Consider the following 14,261-nt stretch of genomic DNA (forward strand, 5'->3'; position numbering starts at 1 on the left):
TGATAATATTATGATAAGACTGTAAAATCAATAATTATGAATTGTTCTTAGCGCCACCCCCTTCGGATTGACTCCATCTCTTCTGGAAGAATGCATAAGTATGTATTAGATCGGCAAACATTTAATGTCTTTGTTAGTGCAGCAAAGTGTGTATGTTAAAAGCAATCGTTTGATGTCGTTTGTAATTTAATTGTGTGTATTTGTTTTCTCATAACACAGGCAAAAATATCGCTTTGCTTATACAAACTCCATCACGTAACAACTAGTGAAGGTCCTCACGTTTCCAAATGGGTTATGAAGTTTGTTTGTGTAATTTGTATGTAAATTAATGTTTGTTGAATCGAACAACATTGTACGAATTTTAAACTTATGCAAAATATGTTGAAATAACATACTAATCCTGTAGATTGCTCCGTTAATTTTAAAAACGTCCGGCACCACCTCGGAAGAACAATTGTCCGATGTATTTATACATGTTAAAAAAGGTGGCGCCCATGGTTAACGGCCATGTGCTATCGGTTATTCTTTTAATCCTTGGTTGTCGACCCGTTTTTAGTCCATATTATTACATTATTAATTTTAAACATATTGGCAAATCGTTTCGTATTATTAGAATACAAATAATACAAATGATACAAGTTATACCAAGTCCACAATATCACACTCTGCAATATTGTTAAATGTATAACGTTTTGATGACCGACAAACCCTGACCTTGTTAAACACCAATTTGTTCAAGTTAAGACCACAACGGATATGAAAGTCGCTTAAACTTTTACTGGTCTTCTTTTTAAATTTCAATTCACTTGGGTATGCTTGCTTTTTAAGATGCAAAACCAGACGGTTGTAAAATAATGCCTAGAAAGTTGCGCACTCACATATGTCACTCTTTTCAGTTTACTAAGACAATATGATAAATATAACTGGAAATACACACATACCAAGATAATTCTCCATAAAGGTTATTCAATTACATTCGTTCTTCATAAAAAAATATCGACATATGTCAATTAATGATATAGCGTCAGGTGGTTTTTGTATACTAAATGATCAATTTACATTATTTAAAGTTTACTTCAAAAGTTCAGAAATTAAATGTAAACTTAAGACATAAAAGGTGGGTGTCTACATAACAAGAGGTATGGTTAAAAGGCAGGGATCGACCCCGCGAAGATTTTTAGTTCAGCACTTTACCACTTATTCTAGCCGGTTCGAAACTTGGTGTGAATATTCTACAACCAACAAGAGGCTTTTAATACTTGGTCGTTAACACATTTTTTGTGTTTTCCACTCAATTTCTTATTTTATTAAGAAACATAAAAGTTTTTTTTAATCCATGCATAATACAGACATTCTTCACAAAAATATATATTAAAAGATCCACTTGTTGTCCACAATAACATGCTTTTTAATTTCGACGTGTTCTCGCCGACAAATTCCGAAGTTTTCATTTGTTGCAGCAATGTAGCACAGCTGTCTGGAAGTCGGTGATTGATTTTTGCCATTGATGTGGTTCGAGTTGAGACTACAAAGGATATGAAAGTTTTATTTACGTATGTAAAAATGTAACTTTGGAAATAAAGTGGGTTTTGTTCTGATTTGGTTAATAGTATTTGGACCAAAACAATCAATAAAAGCGTTTTTTGTGAAAGCAATATGTAGGTAAAGGAAAGGACACCTATTTATACGAAAATTAAGAGCTGGTATAAAGGGGCATTTTCAACTTTGGGTAAATTGACGAAATTTAAAAAAACGGTTTCAGATTCGCAAATTTTCGTTGTAGTTATTATATTTGTGAGGAAACAGTAATACTGAACATTAATTATGCTCTAAAATATCCATTAAATGCATCTTTCCACTATTTAAAAACCTGACAATTGTAAAGTGTTGAAACGCGAAACAATTGAATTATTTGGATAGTTCTGTTGTTTTTGTTATATGTTGTGATACTACGAGGATTGCTTATATAAAGTTTAAAATTCATCACTCATTGTATGAGCATGGATGGCCGAGTGGTCTTAGCGATATACTTTTACTCCATGGGTAAGTGGTTAGAGCCCAGTTGAAGGTTACTTTTTTTCTTTCTTTAATTTTATTCTTGTTTTTACTAGAGCTTTTTAGATCCAATGTTTACATTTATCAATATAAAGCATTTAATGACAAACGTCAATACATGTCAAAATCTGTAAAAAGGCCCCTTTATGAATGAGGTTATATGAATAAAACATCTATGTAAATAATTCGTTACATATATGCTGTTATAACGGAATGAATTGATACACACAGTAATATTTTTGTTTACTATTATCATTGGCATAATTTATGGGAAGAAGTTTATACCTTGCTTTTGTCAACAGCTTTGTTTATAACCTTAAACAAACATACGCTGTCCCGATATACGACGCTAGCCATCTTCGTCTTGTTGCTCAATGCTATATGTTTTGCAATGGGTATTTCATATTGATCCGGTACATTAATAATATCTATAGAAAATGCACACGTACATTTTCAGTAAATGTGGATAGGAAATAGAAGATTACCTATTTTTAGCTCGACTATTATATATGAAATATATATAGTGGAGCTATCCTACTCACCCCGGCGTCGGCGTCTGCGTCTGCGTTAGCGTGCAAATGTTAAAGTTTTCGTACTACCCCAATTATTTTCATTGTCCATTGACATATTACATTCATATTTTGCATACTTGTTTACCAACATCACCCAAACCTATAAACAAGAGCAGACAACTCTATCAAGCATTTTGTCATAATTATTGCCCCGTTTATACTTAGAATATGCATATTATTTATAAATCTATGTTAAAGTTTGCGTACTACCCCAAATATTTCCTATATCCTTTGATATATTGCTATTATATGTTGAATACTTGTTTACCAACATGACTCCAACCTATAAACAAGAGCAGACCACTGTATCAAGCATTTTGACATAATTATGGCCCCCTGTGCACTTAGATAATTGAACATTTTGCTTAAATTGCCATAACTTCTTTATTTATGTTCACATTTTATTATTACTCTCACAAAACAACACTTACCTGAATACCACAATGGATTCCACCCAAACAATACCCCACGCCCCTACCCAGAATCCCTTCCCCCCCCCCCCAACCTTCCCCCATTTTTTAAACAACATCTAAAAAATTACCACACCCCACATTATACCCCCCTCTCACCCCCACCCCCTTACACCCCCTCCCCCCAAGAATTTTTTTTTAAACATCATCTAATAAATTACCACACCCCACATTATACCCCCCTCTCACCCCCCCCCCATACCCCCCCCCCCAAAAAAAAAAAATTTTTTTTTTGAAAGATCGTCTTATAAATGACCACACCCCACATTATGGCCCCTCTCAACCCCCCCCCCCCAAAAAAAAAAAAATTTTTTTTTTTCCTTTTTTTATTTTTGAAAGATCGTCCAATAAATTATTGAATATGAACAATTTCCCCACGATGGCTTACGTTATACTGTCAAGCACTCGAACAGTCGAGCGCGCTGTCCTCTGACAGCTCTTGTTTGCTTACGTCATTGTCACGTAAAACGACGAAAGGTTGTGCCTACCGTTGTTACTACTACTTTGTCAATCCATGCGTTGCGCTCAACAATTGATTTATTTTGAAATTTAAAATAAACCAAAATTAAAAGTTCGTGGAACGTTATTTTTTGCGATTTTCACTCTTGTAAATTAATCTCAGATTATCAATTGTAATACATCGACTTTCTCTTGATAGATTTATGTCGTCTTCTGATACAGAGTGCTAGTATTATATTTCAATCATTTCAATAGAGCACTTATCTACAAATTTCGATGTTAACCAGTGGGAGAGGTGTTTAAAATCTTTTCATCAAGCTTCGGCAGTCATAATGAAGAACATGTATTTGCCTGATTTATTAAAAAGTTGTCATATTCTTTAACAATCATCATTTTTATGCTCCCCCAAAAAATATTGTCGCCGCTTCGTCTGTCCGTCCGTCCGTCCGTGTGTCCGTCCGTGTGTCCGTCCGTGCACAATTTGTCCGGGCTATTTCTCAGCAACTAATGACCGGAATTCAATGAAACTTTATGGGAAGCTTCACTACCAAGAGGAGATGTGCATATTATCAGCGGGTTCTGGTCGGATGATTTTCACAGAGTTATGGCCCTTTGAAATTTTCCATTAACTGTACATATAGTGCAATTCTTGTCCGGGCTATTTCTCAGCAACTAATGACCGGAATTTAATGAAACTTTATAGAATGCTTCACTACCAAGAGGAGATGTGCATTTTATCAGCGGGTTCTGGTCGGATGATTTTTCACAGAGTTATGGCCCTTTGAAATTTTCCATTAACTGTACATATAGTGCAATTCATGTCCGGGCTATTTCTCAGCAGCTAATGACCGGAATTCAATTAAACTTTATTGGAAGCTTCACTACCAAGAGGAGATGTGCATATTATCAGCGGGTTTTGGTCGATTGATTTTTCACAGAGTTATGGCCCTTTGAAATTTTATATACAAAAATAATTGTCCCCCCAACTACTGTGCCCTCAAGACGTTTCCTTTTATCTGAATATAAAGTGCAATATTGTGACAAAACAAACCTTTGGGGAACATCACCCGTCTCCGACGGTTTCTTGTTAATTTTTGTTAAGCTTTTCTATAATTACAGTATAAACTGTATTTACACATTGTTGAAAAGGTTCTGTGCATATATATGCCCCAAAGAATTCTAATTTGCATGATGTATTTTAAGATGATTGCTTAACTGTTGATTAGTTTACAACTGACACACTGTTAACTGAAGATGGTTGTTTAATCGAATTGTGCTGTAATTCCGTGTGCATTCTAAAATGGCAATAGGCAATATCAATTCCAATCGTAATGACAACATAGATAAATGTACCAACAATGGGATTAACCTAGGTATCTGATGATGTTGATGTTTATAAATATTAATGTTTTTATTCTTGTCCGAATTTCTATTGAAACGATAAAGCTAAAATTGAAAAACAAATAATGATCCATGATTCATTTCAAAAAATTTGAAAAGATGAAAGACATAGTGTCGAAAGCCGATATCGAAATGCAATACCAATTACAAAAGTACATGTTTACATAGTCACAATTTCGATCATTTGAGAGACATAACAATTTAAATAATGTCTGCTAATATGTTCTTAACTATAAGAATATAATGTAAATTGTAACGAGATTCTTAACTTATGCAGAGTTGTTTTTCTTTTTCCTATATTATTTTTAACAATAACACAACCATATTTATATATTTTGCTTTTTTTTTCGAAGAAAAAGTTAGTCAATGAAAAACGTACGTGGGGTTTAAAGCAATGTTATTGTTAAATTGTGAAAAATCAACCCAAAATCGCCTTCCGTCATAACTGACATTTGGACGTCGAGGATTACACACTTCGATTTTGGGGTCATATTTGTGAATCTTTTAGCTGTTTTGAACATACTTGGCAGATTTTGATAAAATAACCGGTGTTTAATCATAGATGGACGCTTCCTACTGGCAACCACAACGATGTGTGCATTGGTTGATATTTCAAGCTGTTGCATAGTGTTGTTCAATACACCTGTGAAAGCATCGTTGGATACTTTTTCTTTTATTATATATATAAGGACCAAACATTTTTCAAGTACCTGTGCACAGACTAATTGTTGAAGAAAATTTATGACAAATTCTACCTTGACAAAAACAGAAAGTTTTCCGACAACTAAAATGTTTACTATGCCCTACTGTTTTCATTGTTACATAAAGTTAGGTTAATTTACACCATTTAACATTAAAAGAAAACAAAGTAAATCATTATTTGCCATAATTGATACAACAGGCATATTTCCCATAATTAATACAACGGTTTAGGTTTGACTTAAAAATAAAGCTATTATTTATAAATGGTTTGACATAGAGCGAGAATCGGTAGTCACAGCCTAACATCGTTTCACTCGGAAACGACTTGGCTCCATCTTGGTCGAAATCTCTTTTCCGAGCCACGTTTTTAACAAAACGTCGATATGTAAGTATTAAATATGTATTTTTATCGTCAAACATTAAAATTAAAACTACGAAACCATAATAAACACCATATTAACGGATACTAATCACCGTCTGCATTTTCCTTCTTTGTTCATATCGTATGCATTTTTCAACGTTATCTATATTGTCTGCGTTTTTCCCTTTTTCGTTTGAGTGATACCTTCGCTTTTGCCAATTACAGATTGTTTCACGAACGAAATTCGTTGAACGAAATTTGCTATCGCAAATAGCCTAAAAATTACCCACGTTTAGATCTACAAGCAGCAAGCAGAACAAGTAACCGAAAGCGGCTTTAGCGCGGGGCACAAAGACTCTAGGAAATAGTTTACACAGTTTAGACGAAACAATGTAATTTGCCTTAGGTGGTGCGACATTAACACTATCATTTATCGTAGAGCGACGGCTCGCTTTCATCACAAAGAATGCCTTTGCTATCCGCTTAATTGCAGTGAAGTTAAGTTTACGTCTATTATGTCTAGACTATGTTTCTCTTAGCGGTTGGTTTTCACGTCCCACATGAGTCTCTCGTCTTTATTACCATCCACTTGCAATAGATGGCGCAATTCCGTTGATGCTCTTCATATGCTGTTCTCTCGTCATACCGACGAAGGGAAGCTGGTAATTCATTTACATCGATTTCCTTCTTTAGCGTATCGTTGGACGAAAGATTAATCGCGATATGTAATGATGATTTGATCATTTTCCGGTATTAAAAGAAGCTTAATACATTTCGAAGGAACCTGTCGTTATCTTGTATAGGTGTTTTTATAACTTGCATTGCTGTTTAAACCAGTGATTCGAAAATATTTTTGTCTATTTTTTTATCTCAGGTTTTTTTCTCACCATGTCTTACAAATACTTCTTCTTTAAACACTATTTGGCATATTTTTCTAGTAATCAAATGATACTCCGTAAATACACGACTTGCACAATTCTGGTATCGACTCTACTACCGCATTGGTAACGGGTGCATGGTCTGTATGAACTTTCAGACAAGTTTCTAAGTCGCTGTCAATGAGGACCTTCAGACGCTTGTGGCGCTTCCTTGACGTATAAATTAATCTATCCGGATGCCCTCACACTTCTCCGCTTTCTCTCACAGTTGCTTCAGGTCCATAACCGCGCCGGCGACTTCTCTGTTCTTTTGTATCGACCTATTCGTAGCCCATAATATTACACTATTTATTGTTTAAAATAATTGGCGGATTGTTTAATATGAAACTAGCATTACCAAAAAATACACGTTATACCTAGTCAACAAGTCGCTATTGGCAATTGAGCTAAATATATAACGTTAAGCTCACCAAGAAACTCCGATTTTTTCATTTGCCCACAATTTGTTGGATAAACTTCACATTGGTTTATATATACATGTATAATTAGGTTTGCTAAATATTTAAACGCGAAACTTTCCATTGTATGGTTTAAAAGATATCATTCAATGCCATGAATAATTGCAAATCTTGTGCGCTCGCCAAAATTAATAATTAAAACGAAGACGACTGGTAAAACTCAATACAGCCAGTAGTATTATCGGCGTTCACGTCCTTTGTCAGCCGTACAGCATGAGTCAGTTCTCCTATTTAATACTAATTATCTGAATAATGTGATATAAATTCCAACTCCTGCCGTTTATAATTTGTTTAAATGAATGAATATTTAACAGCAAGCTGTTGCATCCATTTCTTACACCGATGTCCACAAAGTATAATACAAAACGAACAGTATAATATTTTTTAATCTACTGATGTAATGAAATGTGCACTACAAACACGAAAGGTAATCAACTTTAATATAGGTTATGCGTGAATGTGAACGGTGTGATTTCAACTCTGTTTACTTATCTGAAACGGACTGTAATTAGATGACGATATCGTATTCCGAACCCACGTTCTCTCAAGTTCGCTTTATTGATTGATCGATGTATTTATTATGTAGTGGGTTTTCAATACAATCCAATCGTACGTATATTTTCTGAAAACGTCTTGATTTTAAATGTAAATATCGGACAGCTAAGTTACTTTATAACACAAAACTGTGTGGCGCATGTCGTGTTTGTTCACCGATTGAAAATGGCGGAAGCAAATTGTGTGTCTCCGTATGAAATCAAATGTGCTTTAAACAGATTTGAGGTAAGTATCATACAAAATATATACTTAATTACTTATATTTATTTCAAATTACGATTCACATGTATATGTACTATTTTTACGTTTCTTAAGGTGATCATCATTTTAAAGTTCTAAATCAATTTTTGAGCCTTAATTGAATTTAGGGTTTTCACTGGTATTTTTAAAATGTGTTGTTTATTTTAGGATTTTATATACAGGTTTTGCCCTTATTATTACTCAAATACTAGTACGTGAGTATGAGATCGCACATCGAATCAATGACCATAATGTATTTTTTTACGATTTGGTACCATTATTAGTCATGTTAAGCTACGAAGATATAGATATGATACGATGCATTTAAACAATATCGTATTGTTTCATAGAGTGCGGACAGTTATGACAGTTTTAATTCACCACCCAAACAAGTGGGTGTCAACCAGAACCAATGGCAAAGACCGATAACTTCGTATGGCAACTGCAATCCGGTCTGGCAACTGGGAATAGTGAGTTCGCCGTTTATAGGTTAGATGTATGTTTTTCTACTTCAATTCCACCTTATAATCTTGAAGGGCTGAAGGTTACAGTTGGTGACTTAGGGATCGCGTTGACGTGGGTAATTGTGTCCGTCTGCACTGCGATAACTAAAAAGTAATTAAGCTATGTTTTTTCAACTTAGCTTGCGGGTAGAGGATCACATGCACGTTATTTAAGATTGTTGTTGGACAGGAATTGTAGCTGCTATGGTGAAACTTGGTATTTTTGATAAAAGGATATATGAGGAATATGCACATTAGTTCAACTATGATTGTGTTTCCGTCCGACCGTCCGGCCGTCAGCGTGTCAGTCCAAAACAATCTGGATTCTGCGATCAATAAAAAGTACTTAAATAAGGTTAAGGTTAAGTATGTGGATAATGTAACATTTGGGAAATATGAACTTTATTTTATTTTATAAGTGCAAATTTATTATGGTTGCTAGGGTTACAGAAACATTTAAAAACTAAGATCTTGATGCTGCGACAACCCCAAAATTGTATAAGCAAGGTTGGTGAAAGTTCGTATGTGGATAGAGGGCTATATGGGAAATATGCATGTTATTGCACGTTTGTCTTTCTCTTCGACCGTTCGTCTGTCTGTTTACTTTGTTACATTTTATACATCGCAGATCCCTATGCTACCATATAGGGCTTGCCCTATGATGTAATTGTCTGATGTTATTTGTTCATATGCAGTTTTACGTATATTTTACTGCTATATGCACCATTATTTATTTAAAATTATATTTTTTTCTTGCACTTTCCACATATTTTCTGTTGTTGTTTTTTCCACCTTTATATGCATTATAATCTAAATACCTTTTACCACGATTACTTGCATTGCTTTGCTTTCTAAGGTATGTTTAAATATGATCCTGAACCTTTAATATTCTCTCGCTCTTCCTGCAAATGTACTGTATAATGTTTCAAATATTTCATTATCTTCTTGTCTTGTTTTGTGAAGCAAAAGCAATTGTATATTTCTCACACAGTTTTTCATTTGCATAATTTTAACAAACTGAAATATATTTCATTGAATGTCATTTGGTTTACTACCGAACCAATTATTTATTCCTAGTTAGAGGCATGTACATGTTTGTAGTGTGTATGAATATTTTCTTGTATACTGTAATGATTGTAAACGAAATTGTAAAAACCAAAACAGTATTTAAGCTATGATGATGACATTTCCTATGTGGATAAAAAGTCATATGTGACGCATGCATATTACTTCAGTTTTATGTCAGAAAATTATTGTTGTTGACATGGTTACAAAAAATAAAATTGGGATCTTGAGACACCTCAGCAAGTACTTAAGCAAAGTGGATGAAACTCGTTATATTGATACAAGTCCTTATGTGGAATGTGAACATTCTTTCAGCTTTTTAACCATACTCATATTGTGGTTTTAAAGGCTACAAAACAAATTAAAAGCTAAATTCTACATCATACAATAGTTTCAAAGTACTAAGCTAGGTAAATGAAAGATCTTATTCTGACAATTTTTACCCGGAAGGTGACTGCTATTTTGTATTGTATAACTGCAAAGCATACTTTTACTTTAATCGATATTAATTTATGGATAACTTTTTCTTAATAGGCAATATAGATTTTGATAGAACGGATTTCGCTGAGTCGAGACAGGTAGCCGACGAAGTGATGGATTTGATTCTCCATGACTTAAGAAGGCAATCCCCACAGTACAAAGGTCTTCGAATAGACTCCTACATACGACAGGGAAGCTCACGAGATGGGTTGAAAGTCTGGAAAGCGGACGAGTTCGATTCGATGCTCGAATTCCACATTGAAGGTCTGGAAAAACGTGTAGAAAGAATGTATATTGCCAGCCCGCTTGTTAGTGGAAAAAACATCCCTGGATTCTGTTATTTACAGATTACTGGAACAACACCGGAAAATCTACGCAAATCCTGCCCCGAACTCTTCGAGGAAGGAGTATTCCAAAGCAAAGCCGGACAGATCTTTATTTCATCTAAACGTCTTTACGAACGAGTGTTTTATTCCATGGTGGATAAAGCCATACACAACCTTACAATCGAAGATGCTAGTACCATATTCAGAAATGCAGAAACCTTTCGACTGACACAAAACTGGAATCCTCCTGCCATTAATGTGACAATTGAATTGAAATTTAGTGGCAAACCGGCTAAGGTAATCGATTTGGATTTGGTACCCGCGTTTTGTTTGTCCTTAGACAAAACAACACGATACAAAGATTGTCTTCTAAACTGCCCCATTCACGCTGTCTGCAAATGGATTGATGGCGAAGACTTTAATCAAGACCTCATCTGGAGTGCAAAGTCTACAGGATATGAAATACATATTCTTGATGTCGCAAGAGATGATCAAAGAACGCTGTTCATTATGACCGCTCTGCGCATAGTTAAAACGTATTTTGTAAAAACAACACAGATTGCAAAGGCAGGAAGCTTTCTTCCTCCCCAAATTGTAACGGTCCTGAAGTCGTATCATTTGAAGCAAATTGCTTTCTATATGATCTACTACATATGTCACAAGTATAAACATTTCAAGTTATACAGTGCAGAGAAAGCCCTTAGCTACTTCATTGCCTTTCTCGATAAAGCTTTGGAGGCAAAGCGACTTCCACATTTCTTCTTTACAAGTTCTGCCGCAAGGGACATGTTACCAGGGTTTCCAGAGCAAAGCAGAACTCAGCAGCGCTATAATCTCTTCAGGAAGATTCCCAGCGAAGCTTTAGCCAAAGCGAAACAGTCCCTTTCAGATAATCTTATTCTAAATGTTGCATTTTCTGGAGGAGGTGGAGGAAGAGATGATGAACTAACATCTGCTATCCAAGACTTTGGAAATGCGATTTTGGGCGACGACGATTATTTCTGACCTTGTAAAAACCAGAGATGTTTCCTGATTGCGTATTAAGTATAAAATCGCTTAGTGCATGTGAGGGACTTTATTGACTGTATTCAAGACTTATAAGTAAAGAATGTATGTAGCGTTTGGTAATGAGTTTAACTATAAAACATGTAAAACTGCTGCACTTATTTTTTTTGTCGGTTTTTGCTTGTAATTAATATTTGATGTTACAATGGTTAACATTTTTTTTAAGTTGTTTTATTTTTTTATTCAATATAATACATACAATGTATACATGTATATGATCATACAACATAGTGATTGTACAAAGCAATAAAGTTCAGACATGTTATACACGATATGCTAATATATATACTTTTTTTTTAAAGAGAAAAGAAAAGAACAACAGAAAATAGTTATGAAAAATGATGAGTTGTATAAAGTGGGAAGCAAGCATACTGGACTTGTGTGTTTTGTTGTTTATTCAAAATGATCTTATAAGATTGAGAAAAAAAATATACAAAAAATATATTAGAAAGGTAAACTAACATTAGAGTGAAATGTATATAAGTGGACAAAAATTATGAGAATTTAATCCGATTCCATTTTTGTTCAAAGATTTGTAATTTGTCATTACTGAGGGCTATTTCTTTCTCAATCTGGATTTTTAGTTTAGACAAAACAATTAAAATTTGGTACTTGTTTTTTGTACTTCATGTTAAAGATAAAATATTTCATCAATATAAGAATAAAATTCACAATATTATTACAGTCTATTGATTTCAATGAGTAAATTCCGAAACTTACATTTAAGAAAGATAGTTTAACGTTTAGTTGCTGTTGTTCAAGAAAAGATACTAATTGATTCCAAATAGGCTGGATGTGTTTGCACCCCCAAAAAAGATGTTCTATATTTTCGATGTTTTCACTGCAGAAGTCACACAGTTTTGAGTTAGATAATTTGCATTTTAAGAGATATTTATTTGTAGCTATAACTCTATGGATGTAGTTATATTGAAAATTTCTCAGTGTGCTTTCAATAGTTGCTTTATATGGCATGGTAAATATGTGTTTCCAATTAAGTTCATGTTCTCCAAAAAGGACTTGCCATTTATTTTGGGTTTTGGAGTTTTCTGTAGGGTTTTTAATTTGTAGTGTGTAAAATATTTTATTCGTTTTGTTTTTTTCTTCCAAGTATGTTTTCTACGAATGTTGTTTGAGTACATGGTGTATTATTTGTATTGATTTCAGATTTAATATGTATGGGTATGCTTTTGATTAGTGTGTAGTACTTCAGAATATTATTTGAAGGTATTCCGTATATGTAGCATATATCATTAAAAGAGTAGAAATCTTTAATTCTGTAGTCATATAATTGGTCGACATATTTAATGCTTCGTTCAAACCAATCTTTATAGAAAAACGTCTTATTGTCTGAAGTTATGTCTTTATTGTTCCATAAAATAGTTTTACTGCTGGTTTGGGTTTCTAGGTTATGAGTGACACCTCTCCATGCTGATAGAACATCAGACAGAAATATGTTTTCGTTTGCAATTTCATGTTAGATAGTATTGTTGATGTTACATTCAAAGAGTAAGGAGTCAACAAATTTTTTTAGGATTTTCTGGTAGAATAATTTCCATTTACTCGTATTGTTATTATCTAGGTATCTTTTAACCCATCTGCATTTGATTGCATTCAAGAATGAGTCAATGTTCGTTAATTGGATACCTCCATTTTCTACAGATTGAATTAACTGAGTTCGTTTTATTTTATCAGGCTTACCGTCCCATATGAAACTTCTGTAATTTAGGTAGTATGTTTTTAAGAACTGTATCCTTTTCATTATTTGTGTTTATTTGATTGGATGTGATGTGATAGATACTCAATGCAAATAATAAATAGCGATGATGAGAGTGTACATCCTTGTCGAACCCCTCGTTCGATGTTAAAACTGTTTGAAAAGAAGCCATTGTTAATGATTATACTGTTAATATCGGTATAGAATAGTTTGACCCATTGAATAAAACTTTCACCAAAGTTCATATTTTCTAAGCAAGAGAAATTTTATTACTACCCAGATTTAAATATCGAAATAAATTCTGCTATACCTTCTCACCCGCTTATAACTACGTTTCTCCGAATTTCCCATTACACATACTTTCGTGGAAATACAAAACAAATGAGACCTCAAAAGAACGGCTAAATGAACAATAATTAAGAATATACTTTACCAATATTTGCTTATAATATTATTTTAATTATAATAAATAACAACCCATTTTACAATGTTATAAACATACGATTGCTATTTTTCCAAATAATTTCCAAGAAATTTCAATGTAGTTTGATGCCTAACGTATAATTAAATCGTTATAGACATAACAATACGACGGATTGTTGACAATATTCTACAATCGCATTAGAAAATGATTATAACTTTCTGAAATATAAACAATAGCTTTCCAAAGAGACTGCAAAGTGAGATCTGAATGTATATTTTTATTTTATAAATCATGGTCAGAATGTGAATTCATTTTTATGTTTCATGTGTTTAATTTGTTTATGTATAACATGGTTATTCTATTCTAATTTTCTCTTAATCGATTGTTCTGCCAATCTGTACTTTTATGCAAGTGCAAGAAGTGAAACAATAATAAAGTTCTAACAACGATAAGTATGTTTAAGACTGTGAAAG

At 33.6% G+C, this 14,261-nt stretch overlaps 1 protein-coding gene across 1 annotated transcript; it reads left to right on the forward strand.

The window, feature by feature from the left end:
* The first annotated feature begins 10,372 nt into the window (after window positions 1-10,372).
* On the forward strand, window positions 10,373-11,590 carry LOC127846018 (uncharacterized). The gene has a single exon (XM_052377199.1). The coding sequence runs from the start codon at window positions 10,373-10,375 to the stop codon at window positions 11,588-11,590; it is 1,218 nt and encodes a 405-aa protein (XP_052233159.1).
* Window positions 11,591-14,261: the final 2,671 nt, after the last annotated feature.

The sequence above is a fragment of the Dreissena polymorpha genome, chromosome 9, assembly GCF_020536995.1.
Source record: "Dreissena polymorpha isolate Duluth1 chromosome 9, UMN_Dpol_1.0, whole genome shotgun sequence".
NCBI lineage: Eukaryota > Metazoa > Mollusca > Bivalvia > Myida > Dreissenidae > Dreissena > Dreissena polymorpha.